Source organism: Misgurnus anguillicaudatus, chromosome 2 (genome assembly GCF_027580225.2).
Source record: "Misgurnus anguillicaudatus chromosome 2, ASM2758022v2, whole genome shotgun sequence".
NCBI lineage: Eukaryota > Metazoa > Chordata > Actinopteri > Cypriniformes > Cobitidae > Misgurnus > Misgurnus anguillicaudatus.
The window spans coordinates 27,887,291-27,908,412 of record NC_073338.2 but is presented as its reverse complement, the minus strand read 5'-3'; the positions used below and the strand labels follow the sequence as shown (position 1 = coordinate 27,908,412).

Sequence of the window (21,122 nt, the reverse complement as noted above, 5' to 3'; positions counted from 1 at the left end):
CACCTGTTCTGTCCAATATTTACCCATTAAGGGTCAAAAACAACCCAGCCATTTTTAGAGTGTAATAAAGTCATTACAACTTTATTTTTTATAATTCATAGCAACTAACTAGTCCAGAAAGTACTTGTTAATTCAAGATTTTTAAATGTAAACAAGTACAACAAGGAATTTTACAATGTATAAATAAAAAGGGCAAAAATGCTGACAATGTGATTTACCACCAGTTACAATAAACTGATAGTAAGGAGACATAAGAGCCCATGATACTGTGTATCTCCACTAGCGGGGTACATTAAGAGGACATTACCTTACAAAACACTGTTAGAGGAGACATACGTCTGTTTCTTTATATATTTTCAAATGGTTTGGTATTTGGTATTATCTTTTAATCTTTCTTCTTCAGTTTTGGTGTCAGTTCAGAACAACCCCGGTTGTATTGCTCTACTATCCTTTTTCTAGATCTTGATAGTCTTTGTGAGCAATGTTTCAGCTGTTGGCTTGATCGGTCGGATGGAGGGGGAAGGGAGGGTCTAGCTTGAATTTCAGGCCTTCTTAAACCGAGTGTGGTTGGTTTATGCACAGTCTATATATAGACATTAGCTGACAGCTTGTGACAGCTGTAAGGGAACACACCAACATGCTATGGGTTCATCCTCCACCATTTCTCATTTAGAGTAACGCTGTTAATACAGCCAGTCCAGTTTTCTTGTGAGAGAGGATCAGGACACCCCTCCCTCCTACTGAAATATCACATCGAACCATAACAAGATGGCCTCCATGTCGGTGGACCCGGTGACGGAGCCACGGATGTATCAGCAAACGCTTCTACAAGACGGGCTCTGTGATCTTCTGGAGACGAATAAATTTGTGGACTGCGTTCTGAAGATCAAAGACAACGAGTTTCCTTGCCACCGGCTAGTGCTGGCTGCCAGCAGTCCCTATTTCAAAGCCATGTTTCTTTCAGACCTGGAAGAGAGCAAAAAGCGTGAGATCGTTCTAAAAGACATCGAGCCTGGGATCATGGGCATGATCCTGAGGTACATTTACACCTCAGACATCAGCCTTACCGAGCAGAACGTCCAAGACATCTTCATGGCCGCCAACATGTACCAGATTCCTTCGATCTTTAGCGTTTGTTTGTCTTACCTAAAGCAAAAGCTGGTCCTCAGTAACTGTCTGGCGATCTTAAGACTAGGACTGTTACTGGACTGCCCAAGCCTGGCCATGGAGGCGCGAGACTTCATCTGTGACCGCTATGAGCTCATCATCCGAGACCAGGACTTCAATCAGCTGGGCCCTGGTGAGTTGGCTGCTATCATCACGTGTGACTCCTTGAACGTGGAACGGGAAGAGTTGGTATTTGAGTCATTGATGGACTGGGTTGAGTACGACACGGTGGAAAGGCTAAAGGACCTGCCTGAACTTCTTCACTGCGTACGTTTCCGTCTTATCCCGACGAGTTACTTTGAGGAGAAAGTGGAACGTCATAGACTGATCAAAACAAATCAAGAGCTCAAGAAGGAGCTCCAGCTTGTCAAGGATGCACAGAGAGGAGTGCTGCACAGGGTCAAACGCTCACAAAAAGGAAGGAAAAGGGAAGGAGCGACAGTTTCTGAAGATGAGGAGGAGGAAGATTTGTTGCCGGGGATCTTAAACAACAACCCACGATTTGGTATGTTTCAAACAGACCTTATATTACTGATCAGCGATACGGGAACGGTAGCGTACGACCCCGCAGCAAATGAGTGCTTTGTCGCATCTTTGTCCACCGAGATCCCTAAAAACCACTGCAGTATCGTCACAAAGGAGAATCAGGTCTTTGTTTCTGGAGGTCTCATGTATAATGAAGATAATAAAGACATACCTTTCAGCTCATACTTTTTGCAGGTAAACATAGGTTCTTGTTCTTTGCATTACTATAGTATTATTCTACAAATATAAATATAAATGAATGATTCACAAATCTTTGGTTCCAAAAATAAGTACGTCCATTAGCTTCTGTTCAGCTTCTGAACAGCTGTTATAGCTTTGTACCTCATGTGTCATGTTTTCATTACGCCTGCATGACTCCACATTTATTAAAGTGAAAACAAGAAGATCTATACTTAAACATAAAGACAAAAACAAGTTGATTTTGTTTTATAAACTCTTCTTTATGCCACAGTTTGATCCCATGAGCTCGGAATGGCTTGGGATGCCCTCACTACCAAACCCTCGCTGCTTGTTTGGTCTGGCGGAGGCTGAGAACTCCATCTTTGTGATTGGAGGTAAAGAACTGAAGGAGGGAGAACGTGCATTAGATTCCGTTATGATCTACGACAGACAGTGAGTACACGCAGAAAATGTGGCATTCAGAAATGCTATAGGACTTGATTGTAGCGTAAAGTAAATGTTATAGATCAAGTAAGTGAACGATAGATTAAGTACTGTAAATATCAAGTAAATTGTAGATGGTGTAAACACTACTTTGTTTTGGTAAATGTATTATTAATCTGCACAGGTCATTCAAATGGGGAGAGTCTGATCCTCTTCCCTATGCAGTTTATGGGCATGCAACCATTTCACACAAAGGACTTGTCTATGTAATAGGTGGAAAAACTGAGAGCAAGTAAGTAGAAAGGTTATAAATGAATGAGAGAAAACCTAATTTACTCTTTATTAAATTTCTTTTGCCCCTTTTATTAAATGTGATGATATAGGAAATGCCTAAGGAGGATGTGTGTCTACGACCCCACCAAGTTTGAATGGAAAGATTTGGCACCGATGAAAACTGCCCGCTCATTGTTTGGCACTGCCGTCTACAAAGACAAAATCTACGTGGTCACTGGAGTTACTGATAACGGACTGACTAGCAGCGTGGAGGTCTATGATATTGCCAGTAACTCGTGAGTTTTATCATGTTTTTAAGCGTATATATGACACATGGATGAATTTGTTATGGGCAGCTAGCAATTTGTGTGTCTTCTGATTAGATGGTCGGAGTTTGTGGAGTTTCCTCAGGAAAGGAGCTCCCTTAACCTTATCCAACTGGGAGGCTGCTTGTATGCTGTTGGAGGTTTTGCTATGATGCCAAATGAGGAGACAGAAAAAATGGAGCCCACTGAGATGAACGACATATGGAGGTGAGTATTAAAGAATTGGTCAATTTTCTTAAGGGAAAAATCCAGGTGGTTTGCTCACCACCATGTCATCCAGAGTGTTGATGTCTTTCTTTGTTCAGTCGAGAGGAATTATGTTTTTTTGGGAAAACATTGCAGGATTTTTCTGATTTTGACGGACTTTGATAGAGCCCAACATTTGATACTTGACTCAACACTTTTTTTTTTCGGCGGAGTTTCAGAGGACTATAAACAATCCCAAACGAGGCATAAGGGTCTTATCTAGAGAAACGATTGTCATTTTTGACAAGAAAAATAAAAAATATGCTCTTTTAAACCACAACTGTTCGTCTAGGTCCGGTCCAGCGCGACCTAACGTAAATGCGTAGTGAAGTAGGGAGGTCACGTGTAACATATATAAAATGCACATTTGCGGACCATTGTAAACAATAAACTGCCACAAAGACATTAATTAGTATCATTCCACATACAACAACGTAGGAACGGTCCTCTTTCTCAACACATGTAAACACTGGGGCGGAGTTTCGCGTTCATCCTCTGTGACCTCTTGACGTGATGACGTATTGCGTCGGGTCACGCTACCGCATCACGACCGGATCTAGACGAGAAGTTGTGCTCCAAAAGTGCACATTTGTCACCCTTCCCGTCCAAAATGACAATCGTTTTGCTAGACAAGACCCCCACGCCTCGCCTGGGATAGTCCTTTGAAACTCCGTTGAAAAAAACTGCCACGTGTTGAGTTAAGTATTAAATGTTGGGCTCTACCAAAGTCCATCAAAACCAGAAAAATCCTGCAATGTTTTCCCCAAAAAACACAATTTCCTCTCGACCGAACAAAGACATCAACATTTTGGATGACATGGTGGTGAGTAAATTATCTGGATTTTTCTTTTAAGAAAATGGACTAATCCTTTAAGGTTAAGTGACTTTTACAGTGGCGGCCGGTGACTTCTTTTTTCAAGGGCGCTCGATGCGAAGTTCGTCACAACATGTATGTAGCCCGTCATGTGTGTGGTTTGTAATTTCAAAATTTGTGTTTTGCGCGTCGACTGATCCCATATGCGTCACGTGTCTTGTCAAAATAAGTGCCTGCTGCAGATGCGTCTAAAGGGTTTATGATAAAAGAGACGCTCACGTTTGCCAGATACTCGCATAATCTCATGCGTAATCAGAGTTTACTGTTAAGGAAGTGTCTTGCGTGTATTTTATGAACGTGAGCGTCTCTTTTATCATAAATGATTTTGACGCGTGTACAGCAGGCACTTATTTTGACAAAACACGTGATGCACATGGTTCACATGACGCAACAAACACATATTTTGAAAACACGAGCAACACACATGGTCTACGATAACACTAGTCCTAGACTAAACTAACTCTACACCCTTGGATCTAGAAATATAGAAATATTTAAATTAGTCCCCGCCTCTATTTAATTACACAGCTCTGACCATAGATATAAATGTAAATAGATGCTACATTCAGCAGTTTTAGACACACAACTGCTAAGTTCGGTTTCACACAATACATACGTGAACTGTGCATTTGCAGTACTAATCTTTAAGTGCTGATCTTTAATATCTATGACATGAGCTACTGATCCACGTGTTCAACTGTGTTGATATGATTGGTTACATGTTTGTGACGGAAACCAATTATATGAAGAAAATACTCAGCAATGGTGTTAAATGATACATTTGCACTTAGTAAAGTGTATTTAAAACCCCACATAGACATACTGTATAAACAGCAAAACCTGATTTTTCCCACAGTGAGACTATAAAAGGTTCTTCATAGGAATGCCATAGAAGAACCATTTTTGGTTCCTCGAAGAACCATTTAGTCAAAGGCTGTAAAACAGAAAGGTTTTTTGTATGTTTTTCTATGGCATCCTGAAGCACCTTTATTTTTACGAGTGTGGTCTTAAGTAACAAATCGACTTGTGTTTTGTGTTGGCAGGTTTGATGAAGAGGAGAACTGTTGGAATGGGATCCTGAGGAAGATACGTTATGCTGCCGGGGCGTCAGTGCTGGGTGTACGTCTCAACACTTTGCGACTCACCAAAATGTGATCTTTAGGTCTCATCTAGACAAAAACTCATAAGCTGTAGCATACTGTACAAACAACCCTGCAAAACATTAAGACCTTCCTACGTGTTCATGGAACAATACTCTTTAAATTCCTACTAAATGATGACACAGTAATTTGTGATTAATACAAGGACACCTTGTTGTAAGTGCATAATATTTTCAACATGGATCGACATGTCTATAACAGTTCTTAGTATTATGCACATTCTTTAAATTGTTGTTTCTAAAACTCAGCAGATAAAAGACAGGACCATACATTTTCATAGGAATACTTTATGTCATAGCTGAAGGATTATTTGAGTTGATTTATATATATCAGTGTACATTAATTGCTATCTTTCTATGATATATTATATTTCAGATGGCAACTACAATGTAACAGTATTTAACTATTATGACCAAGTACAATGTTTTAACAATCCAAAATGAGAGAAATAAATGAAAGAGAATGGAACAAAAAACAATGACCAAACTAAAATGAAAACCCAAACAACATATTGAATATAGACATACACTGAAACTATAAAGTACACAATATGAAGTCCTATCAGTCTTTTCAATACTTTTTTATTTTTCATGAACAGCTCATCTGCTAGTACTAGTTATTAAATAAGATGAATCTATATGAATAAGGTGCTGTTTTGTGATGCTATTGCTGTTTTATTATGGAATTTATAATGATAGGGCATTAGAGACAAATGTTTTACGATAAATTATATTATGATAATTAAGAACAAGCAGTAAAGTTGAGCACAGCAAAGACAAACACTAATGCTATACTAATACTAATGCTTGCTGAAGTGAGTTGAAACACTGTGCATACAGTATATAACTCTGCGGTAATAAAAATGATATTGCTGTGTACACATTTTATACGTTTGAAAACATCAGAGACTATAGGGTGGTTTCCCAGACAGGGATTAGCTTAAAGGTGCAGTGTGTAAATTTTAGCGGCATCTAGTGGTGAGGTTGCAAATTGCAACATACAGCTCAGTCCACTGCTCACCTCTTGCTTTTGAAACACATTCGAGAAGCTACGGCAGCCGCCACCAGGCAAACATGTCATCGTTGGAGACAACTTAGTAAAAAAGTTTGTCCGTTAAGGGCTTCTGTAGAAACATGGCTGCACAAAATGGCGGCTTCCATGTAAGGGGACCCTCTGTGTATGTAGATAAAACGTCTCATTCTAAGGCAATAAACACATAACGGTTCATTATGAATGGTCTTTATACACCCCTGATAATTTAGTTTTGTATATTATTTTGCATTTCTGTCAAGAGATCCTTCTAAAAATTACACACTGCACCTTTAATTAGGAAATATAGCTAGTTTTAACAAACATTACTTGGGTGCATTTTGAGGCAAAACAAAGGGCACTGATATATGTTAAGATATGTCAGTGCAAGTTGTTTTCAGTTTGGACAGCTCTTACATTTATTTTAGTCTAGGACTAGTCTAATCCCTGTCTGGAAAACTGCCCCTCAATGTTCTGACCAGTTAAATAGACTTTAACTTACAGAAGATACAACATTAGAGTTTGAATTTGAGTTGTGGCAAGTAACTTGTTTTTATTATTATTTTTATTTATGAGATTACATAAATCTCTAATAATTCACACACCCACATAAGTGCCGTTGTTTAGTTGACCTACAGTGACATGATTGGTCAATGATTTTGGACAAGACCACAACAAGAAACCTTTACGAAGATTTTGTAACAAAACTACTGAGTCGTTGACTCCTAAATTACCAGCTACACCAGCTGCTGAAACACATTGTATCGTATTTAAAAAAACTGAGAATTATTTGACTTATATTATTAAAGTGCTAAATATACAATACATTATTAAAGGGGCCATGGCACAAGACTTTTTTGAGATGTCAAATAAATCTTTGGTGTCCCCAGAGCACATATGTGAACTTTTAGCTCAAAATACCATATAAATAATTTATTATAGCATGTTAAAATTGCCACTTTGTATCACAATGATGGTGGTTTGTTGCAATTAAAACTCAATTGTGCTTTTCTCTGCACTAAATGGCAGTGCTGTGGTTGGATAGAGCAGATTAAGGGGCGGTATTATTATAATAAGAGCTCCTTATGACATCATAAGGGGAGCCAAATTTCAACTACCTATTTTTTCATGTGCTTGTAGAGAATGGTTTACCAAAACTAAGTTACTGGATTGATCTTTTTCACATTTTCTAGGCTGATAGAAGCCCTGGGGACCCAATCATAGCACTTAAACATGGAAAAGGTCAGATTTTCATGCCATGGCCCCTTTAAAACAAGCAACTATTTGTAAAAGTACTGCAAAAAGATCCTCACAGAAAAAAATATATGACAATTAAAAAAAGTCATGTGTACAACAAATGTTTCTGAAGCCCTTTACATTTTTACTATTAAGCCAGTAAAGGTGCCAGAAATGAAATCTATTGACCCACAAGTTGTTATTATGATCCCAAATACAAACAATACTTGTATATGTAAATTAAAGAATCTAAGACCAATAAATTGTAAAGGCTACACAATGTGTACATTGAAAGCTCTAATCTTTTATTTTTGTTTATTATACTGTACATAAAGCATATGTACTATACATATACTATAGGTACACTTTCAAAAATAAAGGTACAAAAGTTGTCACTGGGGCAGTAAGGTCCTAATATGTACCATTTAGGTACAAATATGTATCTTTGAAGTACTAATATGCACTCTTTGAGTACAAGGGGGTGTACCTTTTTGAAAGGGTACTGTCCCAGTGACAACGTTTGTACCTTTATTTCTATTTATTTTATTTCTCTTAGCACAGAGCTTATTCATTTAGTGTGGCTATTAGAAAATCTAAGACTACACAACGTGGTATAAAGTTTAGTCTCTTTGCTACATTAGCACCTCTGCATATGAAAAAAGTTATATCAGAGCAGTTGTTACAGATTCCTAGAGTCTGTCCTCGCAGCAGAGAAGACAGATGAAAACGGACGCAGCTGAGATTGTGATTGGCTCCCATCCTCTGAGTGCAGCACATGTGATGAAAAAGTGCTTACGGCGTGCAGATGTGGGTTAATATCTCTCCGTGAATCAATCCTGACTCGAACTTCTTGATTGGCAGCAGCTTCCATTGGTTTGGTTATAGTGGAGTTATAATCCGATTGATTGACCTCAGAGGTCGGAGGGTTCTTGACCTGGGAACATTTCTCTCGATGAGCTTTCAGCATGTTTGAGAAGCGAAATCGCTGGCCACACATTTCACATGGGTAAGGCTTCTCTCCGGTGTGTGTACGGCGATGACGCTTCATATTTGGTCGACTTGTGAAGCTCTTTCCACAGATCTCACATATATATGGTTTCTCTCCTACAGGAAAACATTAATAATCCTATAAACTATGGACTCTAAAACAAATTTTTTAGAGCATATGTCTGCTTGGATCTCACCTGTGTGTGTTTTCATGTGTTCATCAAAATACTGTTTCATATTGAAGTCCTTCCCGCACCACTGACACATAAACTGCTTGTGTCCAATGTGGATACTCATGTGAGAGCGTAGTTGGTACTTATATTGAAAACATTCACTGCAGACCTAAGTGACAAATAGAAGACATATTTAATCACCAAACAGTCTAATTAAAGAAATATAAACTTTAATAAAAAATTCTGATAATTTACTCATCCCTCTGTCATCCAATATTTTTTGTCTTTCTTTTTTCAGTCGAGAAGATATTAGTTTTGTTGAGGAAAACATTCCAGGATTGTTTTCCATATAGTGAACCTCAACAGTTTACAATTTCGGTGCAGCTTTAATTTAGGGATGTAAATGATTCCAAATGAGGCAAAAAGCCCGATTTATAGTCGTGCGTAAGTTCTACGCCGTAGCTACGCGGACCGCAAGCGCTGTGATTGGTCCACCAGAACCCCTCCCATCAGGTAAAAAAAACTGCGTCATAGGTATTTCCATTTGTGACGGTGAAAACAAAGATGAGCCAAGTTGAGGAGTGATTTAACTCAAACTGCATCAAAAGTCGTTGTTTATTTACTATCATTGCTGGTCTTCTCAAATTATACACAACAAGTTGCTGTTTCTTCTTCGCAAAAGCTTCTTCTTCTCTGACGGTCGCGCTGCTACTGTGGTTACACGCGTGATTACTGCCTACCAGCGGTCTGCGTGTGTGTTTGCACGTCGACGATGACGCAAAAGTATAAATGAAAACCGACGCGGAACCTACGCCGTCGCGGCTATGCCGTAGGACCTACGCACAACTATGGACCAGTTCAAGAGATGTAAACAAGACTGGTCCAGGAGCACTTCCTGTTTCCGTTTTTTAACACTAGATAAACGTTGGGATAAAATAAACCAACAGAACATATAAACCTGAATTAACTGAAGTTAAACAAACATCTTAAAGACAATAATATATGTAAAATAAATCATCACAAACTGTAACAGGAAGTGTTTCTGGACCAGTGTTGTTTACATCATTTGAACTGGTCTATAACGAGCCCTTAAGGGTCTAATCTACAGAAACAATCATAATTTTCGCAAAAATCGAAAAAAATCTGGTCTTACACTAGCCGTGTGACGCATCAGTGTGACCTTACGTATTACGTAATCTCTTCGAAAGTTCATGCATGACGTATGCGAAGTAACGTTGTTGTATGTGGAATAATACTAATTAATGTCTTTGTGTCAGTTTATTGTTTAAAATTGTCCCGAAATTGTGAGTTTTACATATGTAACTTGTGATCTTTCAACATGATTATGTAATACGTAAGGTTGCGCTGGTGCATCACACGGCTAGTGCAAGACGAGAAGTTGTGGCTTAAAAGTTCCTTTTTGGGAGGGCGGGGGAATGTTGGGATTGTTTAGAGCCCTTTGAAATTTTAAACTGGACTGAAACTGTAAACTGTTAAGGTCCACTAAAGTCCATTATGAAGAAAAGTACTGGAATGTTTTTCTCAAATTTTTTTTTTTTTGACTATTTAATTTCTTTTTGATCTTGGATAAAAAGGGGGTGAGTAAATTATGTGGATTTTTTATTAGAGTGGAATATTCCTTTAATATTATTAATCCCTATAGGAGTATATGAGGAGCTCAGATGCAAAAGCCGCTAAATGCCACCTGTCAAAATGAAATAATGATATCAACCGAATGCTCTTTGCACTTATTATATGTTCATCAAAAACCTAAATCTGCTTAATCCCAGCCTCAGAAATACCGCTTTGTTGGCAGAATCTGCTAAACTCCTTGAATTTTCAGCAAAGTCCTCTAAGTGTACCATTAGATGAACGACGGCACACAAAACGACTATAGTTCACATTTAAACTTGTGTCCCTTAGACCTGAATACAACCCTACGTGGCAGTGACATGGATCAAAGCACCCCCTAATTTGAGGTTTCGTTTCTTCAGTTTTACATTCTGACTTTCATCATTTGCAATGTTTCTTAGTTGCATCTTTAGTGATTTTGCAATTGTTTGCGGAGGTTTTTCCCAAGAAAGTTTGCATGCGTTAAGGGTTATGTGGCATAATAAATTGAAATTTGTTAAAGTGCCAGACAGATCCAAAATCAAAAATGAACTGTATTGCAGTGTATCATGTAGCTGTCCGTCAATGTAAACAATGTGCAAAGTAGTTAAACCAAAAAGTGCACGATTAATAAAGTTATTGGATTCTAAAGTAGGGAGTCGACTCTGAATCACTGAAATGATTTATATAGTTCTAATCTTCTGCCTGTCTCTATCTACGTCAATACAACCACTTTGCATAATAGTCTCCGCCTACAGTCTTCACACGGATCGTTTGGGGATCTCTGAGAAATGGGGTAATAGGGTTTGACCTTGCATACATTTAAACCTGTTGGTTGGGGACTCCTTATTAGGAGACTTAGATATTGCACCTGACTGGCACTTTAAATACCAATTCAATTACTAGTTTATGAAATCTGTGAAAATAAGGCATTTCAATTAATGACTGATAACCTTTTCATCACCATTAAATTGAAATTACTGAACCTGTGCGTTGAAGTGGTTACGGGTCTGAGTGGAACTTTACTTCTGGTCTCTGTTTGTTTAATGGTCTGACTAGTTGCTAAACTAAACACTGGAACAAATACCTCATCAAAAATAAAAAAAAAATTGGTTTCCTAAAGATGAAGGAAGATCATGGATTATCGCTATTTGATGGGAGGTTTGGCAGCCAATCTGTAGTTAATATTGTATACATTATATAGTACACGTTTTACACAGTAACGTTAGCTAAGTGTAGATTTTGAAACGCTTTAGCTATGATTTGATCTTGTTTATTTAGCGTGTTATCAGTAATAAACTACTATAAAAGGACTTTTGTGTTTACACATTTGTGTTCTGTTATTGTCAGGATATGTCTTATAACAACAGAATGACAAATTAATGAATTTTAATGGATGTTTGCGTCCTTCATACAGTCATTATATTATGTATTACTTGTACCATCACTTAATCTTAACAGAGCTCAGTTTTCATACCTCACACTGAAATGGTTTCTCTCCTGAGTGTTGGAGAGTGTGGACTTTAAGTGACATGCTCCTTTTAAAAGACTTTCCACATGTCTCACAGGTAAAAGGCATCTCCTTTGTGTGAGCTAAATATATATAGAAACAGATCCAAACAGTAAATAATTCAATTTAATTCAAATTCAAACAGTAAGGTTTTAAAACAGCTTTACATAATAAAAGACAACCAGTAAATAAAGTGAAAATGCCACTAACACAACTCACCAACCATGTGTTTGCGTACATGAGCCATTGTGTAGAATTTCTTCTCACAAATCTCACAAGTGTATTTCTTCTCAGCATAGCCATGAACGATCTTATTGTGCTCATGGAGGGACCAGAGCTTCCTGAAGGCTTTTCCACAAGTTAGACACTTAAAGAGACAATAAAATGCAATCATGTTAACGTTCGTGTGTTTGTATTCCTGTAGCTCAACTAGTAGAGCACTACATTAGCAGTGCAAAGGTCATTGGTTTGATGATTTCTACAGTATTATACCATTGGCCTGTTGAATGCATTATTCTGATTGGTTGAGAAATGTTTAACGGGTAACCTGTCAAACGTCTTAAACTGCTAAGCGTCGCCGTCCCGAATACGGGACACCTAAGTTTGCATTAATATTGTTGATGTCAATTTTAATCTATCACTACAAACTATATATCATTGGAAAGGTCTAAGCCTCCAGAATAGACATTTCAACAGTGTTTTATAAAATAAATTATGTAGGGAGAGTAATTGATTCATTTATGAAGAGAGTGTGCCTCAAAACATTTATTTTCTGCTAAATGTCACTGTCCCACCAGTAGGACGCCTACATTTACTTCAATGTTTGCATATGAATTCTTATCTAATCATGACAAACTGTATATTGTTTGAAAGCTCTAAGAGTGTAGACTTAACTCAATAGGGTGGGGTGACGCTTAAAAGGTTAAAATAACCACCAGAGCAATGTTTGTGGTTACTGTGGTATAAGTGGAATAATTGACTCTGGTCCTTTAAATAATTTGAAAATAATGCACACTGCGGGGTAATTAACACCTTGTAATTCAACGGCATGTCATCAATTATTACTTACGTAACACACATTTATATTTATAAACGGCATACATTGAATGCACTGTACATGGTTTTAAAGTCGCCATAAAAATAAAATGAAAAACTGTCATTTGTTTTGGAATATTTTGGTATTTTTTTTACAAATTACTTATCTGTAAGCTTCATTATTTAAAAAAAAATAATGTGCCTTTATAATCTTTAATCAAAAACACAAATCTCCTCCCCTCCTCAAAATTATCTCTCCTTACTTTCAGTCATATGGTTTGGCAGGTGGGCGGGGTCCGGGAGAAGATTGCTACGATTAGCAATTAGCAACACGACCCAACTTAAAATGATCCAGTCAGATCTCGATTGACAAATTCAAATCTAGCCCTGCCTTATTTCATTTCAAAAGCCGGTTTCACTCGGATACACGTCACTACGGGGAAAATTAGGCAATCGCTACTTCCGTTTCATGGTGACTTTAAATTAAAATAAAGAGTCTATCAAAAGCATAAATGTAATTTATACAAACGCACCTGTATTGTCTTTTCACAGTCGGTCTGGTGATGTAGCAGTAGCTCGCTCTCTAGCAGGAAGCGCTTGCCACACTTGTCGCAGATCTGCATGTGGCTATGTGTCACGTTCATGTGTTTTTCCAGAAACCAGCGGTTGTGGAAAATCTTGGGGCACCTAACACAAGGAAAACTCTGCTCCAGACCTTCACATTCCTCAGCGCTCCCGCTATGACTCTTTTCCTGCCTCGCTCCCGAATTTGCTGTCACGGAGGCCATCGTGACTGCATCGGTGGAGGCCTGAGTTTGCTTTAGGGATCTTTCAGACATGAACACAGATAATGTGGGATCACAGTGAGTTGTGCCACCTTCTTCCTCACTGGTGCCTCCGAGTGCCACATCTCCTTCTTCACTTGGCTCTCCCTCCTCTTCATCCTCCTCCTCCTCCTGCATGGCAAAATTGGCTCTTGAATTATCACCGCTCCTTACTTGTTCCTGAACCTGTTGCTCTAATAGGGATGTTTTAGGAGAACCTCCCTCTGAACCTTTGGACACATTAAGGGTCTGGTTGTTCAAATTGAGCTCGACGATAATTTGCTCTTGATTAAATGAAGCAAGATCCTCAGGGTCTTTCGAGCTTCCGGTGTCACCTTCTAGTTTAAATGAAATTACTTGCATGCTTTCTGAACGTTCATCTCCTACCTTAACAGCATATGGGCCACCTTCACGTTTCCCTACATAGATTTTGGCACAGGTCGGGTCTTTCTCATGCTTAATTTCCATGTGAACTGAGTTTACCGAGTTGCTCTTGCTGGTGCAGGCGTCCTGTCTGTTTGTGCCCATGCTGGAACTGATTTCCAGTGAGCCCCTGTTAATAAGCTCACTACAGGAATTGGCAATGTTGCTCATCTGGAGCACACTGGCAGCTTTGAGGACATCTTGGCCATTGCAGCTGGTGACCAGCAGCTTAGAGGTGTAGATGAAGTTAAGAATTTGCTGCAGGCCTTGGGGTCTGAGCGCCTCCAGAGAGAGCTCCACTCGCTGCAGTTCCTTACTAGATGAAAAGAGGGAGTGGAAGAAGGGACTGTAGGCTGCTAGTACACCCTTATGGGCACGAAATGAAGTCTGGTGATGAAGGAGCACAATGTCCACATCGCACAGATCTGGCTGGAACAGACGCTGCTTGTTCAGGCTGTCCATCAAAAAGGTGCAGTGAAGGGCCACATCCTCGACCAGGGAGAACTCTGCAGATGGGTGATCGGCAGTTTGCTCCACTATGAGCTACAGGAGAACATGATTGAGATTGTGTAAGAGATTCGTTCCAATTTAAACTTTAACATGTGGAGCAATGCATAAACAGCACAAAGGTGTACGAGTTGATTTCCAGGGAACACACATACGGATAATAAAGATATGTAACTTGAATGCACAATGCACATAAGTGAATTCATCTGCCCAGGACAAAGACATTTGTTTTTCAACAACAAAAAAAAACATCTCATATCAATGACACGTAAAGGTGTTTTTAAAGAAGCTCCTGTCACAGTGTGTAAAAATAAATAGCCTGTCGAACTCTTTATTGGGTGAAACCAAATATATTTTATATATATATATATATATATGAAACCGTCATTTCATTGGACGCACGTGCGCGATACACATCTGGATCCGAACTTTACTTCCGGTTTCGTTTTTTTTAATGGTCTGACTAGTTGCTAAACTGATTTCTTAAAAAAATTCCTTGTCGAAAATAACTAATGTTTTGGTTTCCTAGGTAAGCTATGTGTTGTTTTTTTGCTTATTATATAAATAAACTACGTTTAAAGAACTTTGTTGTTATTTATTCTTAGCGGAGTTTACCGGAAGTTACGTGCGGACCACGACAGCCACTTGTTTATGTTGTTACTGCTGAAACCGTCTATATATACATACATACATACATACATACATACATTTTTTTTGCTTTTATTTGTGCTGTAGTAACCAAACATTGTAACAAAAATGTATCATGGTCCCACTATCGAAGCCATATTTGTTTGTCTGATATATAGTTATGATATTAACCATGATATTTTTAGTTTAACTGTGGTCATATAAATAGTAACCAATCCACAAAAAAACATGGTTCACTTTTACTATAACAAAACCATAGTATAGAAGTCAATGGGGCTCTAGTTTGGTTTTAAACATTCCTCAAAAAATATCTTCCTTTGTGGTCATCAGAATAAAGAAATGTATACAGGTTTGTAATAATATAATAAGAGTGAGTAAATGATGACAAAAAATTTTTTTTTGGGTGAACTATCCCTTTAAGAAATTAACTATGATTTTATTATAGTAAAAGTGAATCATGGTTTTTTGTGTGTGTGTGGATTGGTTACCATTTATACAGGTTTGTAACAACTTAAGAGTGATTATGACAGAATTTTCCTTTTTCGGTGAACTATCCCTTTAAGGATCTTATTTAGTCTTATTATTTACTTTAATAGCATACATTACATGACATAACTTTATGAAACAACATTAGACAACGACATTGTTTAGTAAATGTAGAAATTATTCATTTCTGTTTTAGTTGTTGTTTGGGAAATTTAAACATATATCAACATGACACCCTATAAAAATTAGATCACCATCTGATTAGTAAGTGGCAAAAAGTAGTAAAAGTAAAAGTAAATTGGATTATATCTGCACATCTGTTTATCAGACACATCAGTCCGTGAAATATATGACATCTACAGGCCTTATAAACAAACCCAAAAAGCATCAGTGATGGAAATTATTAGTTAGGGAGGTCATTACCATGGTGATTCAGTGGTCTCTTGCCTCCAAGCAGCATCGGTTACCCTCCTCAGCATTTCAATTATTGCTTTTCATGAAAACAGATGTGATTTAGATCTCTTCTGTATACACATCTGTCCCGTTCGCCATGTCCGCGTGCAGAAGGGTTCGGGAGAGTTGATTGGAGGTCCAAAATCATATGAGACGTTCTGTCTGGAGCTTTTAAAGCGACAGCAACGTGATCTTGCCAAATCCACAATCCAAAGCTTTCTAACGCGTTTATAATAATGCTGTGTATAAACGGCAAAATAATCGGTTTAAATCAAATCGTCCAAATGATCTCGTTGCGCACCTGACGCCCGCTGAGCATTCATAACAACGGAAACCAATGGCCGTCGGGGTCAACGAGTCCATAGCGGAGTTAACCAGTTCAACGCAGACAGTCCTACACGAGCACGCAATAGCTGCAGAGTACAATTATGACCACGGCATGTCGCTAAAAGATAGAGAATAATAGGGTTTGACTTAATGCGGAGCTGTTCGGCGTACGACATCAAAGTATCGCGAGAACTGTACAATACTATACGTTCTCGCGATGCTTTAATGTCGTATTCTGATCAATATGCGCAGCGCTGCATTATGTGTAACACATTCTTTTATTTTCGTTATATACTGGCAGAAATTGGGCATTGCTTTCGCCGTCGTGACTGAGAAGTTTCTGTTGACTGAATCAAATGCATGTTTTGCATGGCATAATGATACTTTTATTAATTTTATGTGTCAGAGAAGAGAACGCAGTAGGTTACTTTCTTAAGATTTCAGGGTTGCCAGTGAAACTGTTAAGAGGGCCAGAACAAAAAGAGAACACAGATCAAAGTCTGGTTTATTTACAACAGGCAAACAAACAGTACAAGCTGAAGAAAAATACAAATGTTTTGAATCTAAAGACATGCATATCATTTTGATTTTGTAAAATCTGTGATGCAAAAAGAGATTTAAGGCAAAATCATGTCAGCTGTAAATTTTCACCTTCTTTAAAATAGATTTTAAAGCATGTGCTATATTTATATATGTGTGTAGCTACTATACTGATAACACTGACACCAATAGTCAAATATCATGATGGCTGGAAAGCACTAAACCTCTTACATGATGGAAGAGGAATGTCATATATCATTAAGTGATGATAACATTTATGAGTAGTTACAGTAACTATACAGTAACTATCAAGTATCCATAAATCATTGCAGGCTATCCATAAAAATATTGGTAAAGTTCCAAAACATATCATTGTAGTTGTAACAATGAGTTATCACCATTTGTTTCTAATCTGTGATATCGTTTAATAATAATACCTCCTATATTTGAGCTTGATAATAAAATTAATAACTGATCTATTGATATGACATTGTTTAGACAAAGCACAGATTACATCATACTTTAATATCATAGTATTTTGTTGACACGAGAATGGCTTATGTAATAAATTATTATCCAAATTAGCATAGTGAGCTTCTTGGCTTAGTTTCCAGCCTGTCCCCCAATAGTTTGTACACAATGATGACGTGGCAGCGTATGTGCGCGCAGTTTGGCAACAGAAGTATGGCAAGAATCAGCAGTGAAGCAACACAGACAGAGAAAGTTATTTTAAGTTGACTTTATCAACTTTTTCAACACAGCTAATAAAGCTAAGCAAATAAGTATTTGAACACCTGTCTATCAGCTAGAATTCTGACCCTCAAAGACCTGTTAGTCTGCCTTTAAAATGTCCACCTCCACTCCATTTATTATCCTAAATTAGATGCACCTGTTTGAGGTCGTTAGGACAACTGTCCATAAAGACACCTGTCCACCCCATACAATCAGTAAGAATCCAACTACTAACTTGGCCAAGACCAAAGAGCTGTCCAAAGACAATAGAGACAAAATTGTAAACCTCCACAAGGCTGGAAAGGGCTACGGGGAAATTGCCAAGGAGCTTGGTGAAAAAAGTTCCAATGCTGGAGCAATCATTAGAAAATGGAAGAAGCTAAACATGACCTTCAATCTCCCCCGGACTGGGGCCCCATGCAAGATCTCACCTCGTGGGGTCTCAGTGATCCTAAGAAAGGTGAGAAATCAGCCCAGAACTACACGGGAGGAGCTGGTCAATGACCTGAAAGAGCTGGGACCACCGTTTCCAAGATTACTGTTGGTAATACACTAAGACGTCATGGTTTGAAATCATGGATGGCACGGAAGGTTCCCCTGCTTAAAAAAGCACATGTCCAGGACTATCTTAAGTTTGCCAATGACCATTTAGATGATCCGGAGGAGTCATGGGAGAAAGTCATGTGGTCAGATGAGACCAAAATATAACTTTTTGGTCATAATTCCACTAAACATGTTTGGAGAAAGAAGAATAATGAGTACCATCCCAAGAACACCATCCCTACTGTGAAGCAGGGGGGTGGTAGCATCATGCTTCGGGGTGTTTTTCTGCACATGGGACAGGGTGACTGCAGTGTATTAAGTAGAGGATGACCGGGGCCATGTATTGCGAGATTTTGGGGAACAACCCCCTTCCCTCAGTTAGAGCATTGAAGATGGGTCGAGGCTGGGTCTTCCAACATGACCTGAAGCACACAGCCAGGATAACCAAGGAGTGGCTCTGTAAGAAGCATATCAAGGTTCTGGCGTGGCCGTCTCCAGACCTAAACCCAATAGAGAATCTTTGGAGGGAGCTTAAACTCCGTGTTTCTCAGCGACAGGCCAGAAACCTGACTGATCTAGAGAAGATCTGTGTGGAGGAGTGGGCCAAAATCCATCCTGCAGTGTGTGCAAACCTGGTAAAAACTACAGGAAACGTTTGACCTCTGTAATTGCAAACAAAGGCTACTGTACCAAATATTAACATTCATTTCTCAGGTGCCATCCAAGTGACAAAAAGGTGCAGCTTTTACCTTTTGTAAAAAATAATGCTTTTGAAACATTCTGTTATCATATTGGGTTGCTTATTGCTGAGACTTGAAAGACTTGACGCAGGTAAATGCTACATTTGAGATTATTACAATTATACAGTAGGTAAAACATGATATTTTCATTGAGGTGTATTATTTTAATTGTTGAATACAACAAAGGTCAAAACTTGTTTAGATTATAACGTTTATCACACCAAAAGCACATAATTTGCACCTGTATTTTTTTACAAAAGTAATGGGATGCCAAAGTGTAGGGGTGAGGGGGACACAAAATAACGTGGGATACAGGGCCAGGCAATCTGTGCTTTTGGTCTTTTTCTCTTACTGTCAGAAGATGATCTCCTGTGAATTTGTGAAAAGTTTTGATGTGTTTTGGTTAAGATATTGAACAAAGCTGTTTTGGAGGCATAAAAGTAAATTCTTTATCTTATGTTTTTATCGTGAGTTGGGTGTGTAAGTCATCAAATCCAACCTTGTATTATTTTAATCACTGTTAGTCATGTTACCTAAAGCATAACACCATTGTGAAACATGTCAGCAACTCCTAGTAACTGATAGCTGGAATTGAAATAATTTTTTTACACAACTAAGCTAATGTAAATACTATTCAACAAAATGATAACTGTTAATGCAATATCAGGGGAAATAACTGACAATTATTATGATTTTTTGTCTTAATTGTGCAGCCCTTTCAAAAAAGAAATCTATTTATATGCATCGATGGTTGATGATACAAAGATGGTTGATTAAGGATCATGGATGGATGAATGTGTGGAAATCTATCTAGGCAGATATATATTTAGTATATAGACAGAATTGTATTTAATTATTTGTCTTTTAACCTTTTCTAGCAGGTGTTACAACATACCCTCTGTTTGTTACAATGAACCACACCTACAGTATGGGGTAAGTTGTATCATTGGCACTCCTGTCACTTTCGGTGTAATTGTACGATAACGGTAGGTCCCACAAACAACCTTTAAGTGTTCATATGTAGCAGAGATGTGTGTGTTGATTGTGTAAAACAATCTAACTTAAATATTTTTTGAATGACAGAGACAAAGCCAAAAAGCATTAGGTTGTGCGCCGCTCTCCCCAATACTATTCAGCAGCCACCAGCATATACAGTAAACACTTAAAGGTGCAGTGTGTAAATTTTAGCGGCATCTAGTGGTGAGGTTGCGAATTGCAACCGACGGCTCAGTCCACTGCTCACCCCTCGCTTTTGAAACGCATAGAGAAGCTACGGTAGCCGTCAACGGAAAAACATGTCATTGTCAGAGACAACTTAGTAAAAAACGTTTGTCCGTTAAGTGCTTCTGTAGAAACATGGCAGCACAAAATGGCGACTTCCACGTGAGGGGACCATCTGTGTATGTAGATAAAAACGTCTCATTCTCAGGTAATAAAAACATAACGGTTAATTAAAAAAGGTCTTTATACTCCCCTGAACATATAGTTTTGTATATTATTTTGCATTTCTGTCAAGAGATCCTTTTAAATATTACACACTGCACCTTTAAGTTAAAAGATGTCCAAACTGATCTGGTTTCTTTTTACAACAAAATCTACAAGACGTTTAAGAATAGCACAATACTATTAGTTTATTCTCACGACTCTTTATCTTCTTAACACTTGAATACAAAAACTGTGCATGTAAACATGCAAAGCCATTTCTAGGTCATGCTAGCAGCAACAGCTACACTTTTTTTGACAGAAAAAGAGACCAAATATTGTCTTTTAAAGAGCACCTATTTTATTGCTACAAAACTATTTTGTGTATTTGGTATAATGCAATTCGCGTGCTTTTTGGTTAAAAAAACATTATTTTCCACATCCGCCCATTTTTCTAGCTCCAGATTTCAATGAAAAGCTTGTGTCCCTGATTGGCCAGCTAATCTGTACGTTGTGATTGTCCTGAATACATCTGACGTCAGCCGGAAAAGTGTTGCTCCTTACCATGTTTAAAAGATTTGGTTGCTAACAGGAGTTAACTTACAGGCTGTGAGTCCGAAGCTGGAGGAATTATGATAATGTCGGTCTTGTCTACATCACCAATCCCAGGAAGTAAACTGTTGCCCACAATCCGTTTGTTT

At 38.3% G+C, this 21,122-nt stretch overlaps 2 protein-coding genes across 2 annotated transcripts; one reads left to right on the top strand and one right to left on the bottom strand.

The window, feature by feature from the left end:
- The first annotated feature begins 176 nt into the window (after positions 1 to 176).
- Positions 177 to 5,438, top strand: klhl40a (kelch-like family member 40a). Its single transcript, XM_055202296.2, has 6 exons — positions 177 to 1,887; positions 2,165 to 2,325; positions 2,501 to 2,608; positions 2,700 to 2,885; positions 2,973 to 3,122; positions 5,079 to 5,438. Exons 1-6 carry the CDS (start codon positions 769 to 771, stop codon positions 5,188 to 5,190), a joined length of 1,836 nt encoding a protein of 611 aa, XP_055058271.1. The 5' UTR covers positions 177 to 768; the 3' UTR covers positions 5,191 to 5,438.
- A 2,323-nt stretch (positions 5,439 to 7,761) lies between these two features.
- zbtb47a (zinc finger and BTB domain containing 47a) lies at positions 7,762 to 16,601 on the bottom strand. Its single transcript, XM_055202295.2, has 6 exons — positions 16,088 to 16,601; positions 13,310 to 14,566; positions 11,961 to 12,108; positions 11,709 to 11,824; positions 8,645 to 8,789; positions 7,762 to 8,564 (listed from the first exon to the last, which is right to left on the bottom strand). Exons 1-6 carry the CDS (start codon positions 16,088 to 16,090, stop codon positions 8,140 to 8,142), a joined length of 2,094 nt encoding a protein of 697 aa, XP_055058270.2. The 5' UTR covers positions 16,091 to 16,601; the 3' UTR covers positions 7,762 to 8,139.
- Between the last annotated feature and the right edge of the window lie 4,521 nt (positions 16,602 to 21,122).

Coding starts and splice junctions, on each gene's coding strand:
- klhl40a (XM_055202296.2), top strand. CDS start 769: ATGGCCTCCATGTCGGTGGACCCGGTGACGGAGCCACGGATGTATCAG. Junction 2,609..2,699: donor GGTGGAAAAACTGAGAGCAA/GTAAGTAGAAAG, acceptor GTGATGATATAG/GAAATGCCTAAGGAGGATGT. Junction 2,886..2,972: donor TATGATATTGCCAGTAACTC/GTGAGTTTTATC, acceptor TCTTCTGATTAG/ATGGTCGGAGTTTGTGGAGT.
- zbtb47a (XM_055202295.2), bottom strand. Junction 8,790..11,708: donor AGAAACCATTTCAGTGTGAG/GTATGAAAACTG, acceptor TTTGTCACTTAG/GTCTGCAGTGAATGTTTTCA. Junction 8,565..8,644: donor ACACATGAAAACACACACAG/GTGAGATCCAAG, acceptor GTTTTCCTGTAG/GAGAGAAACCATATATATGT.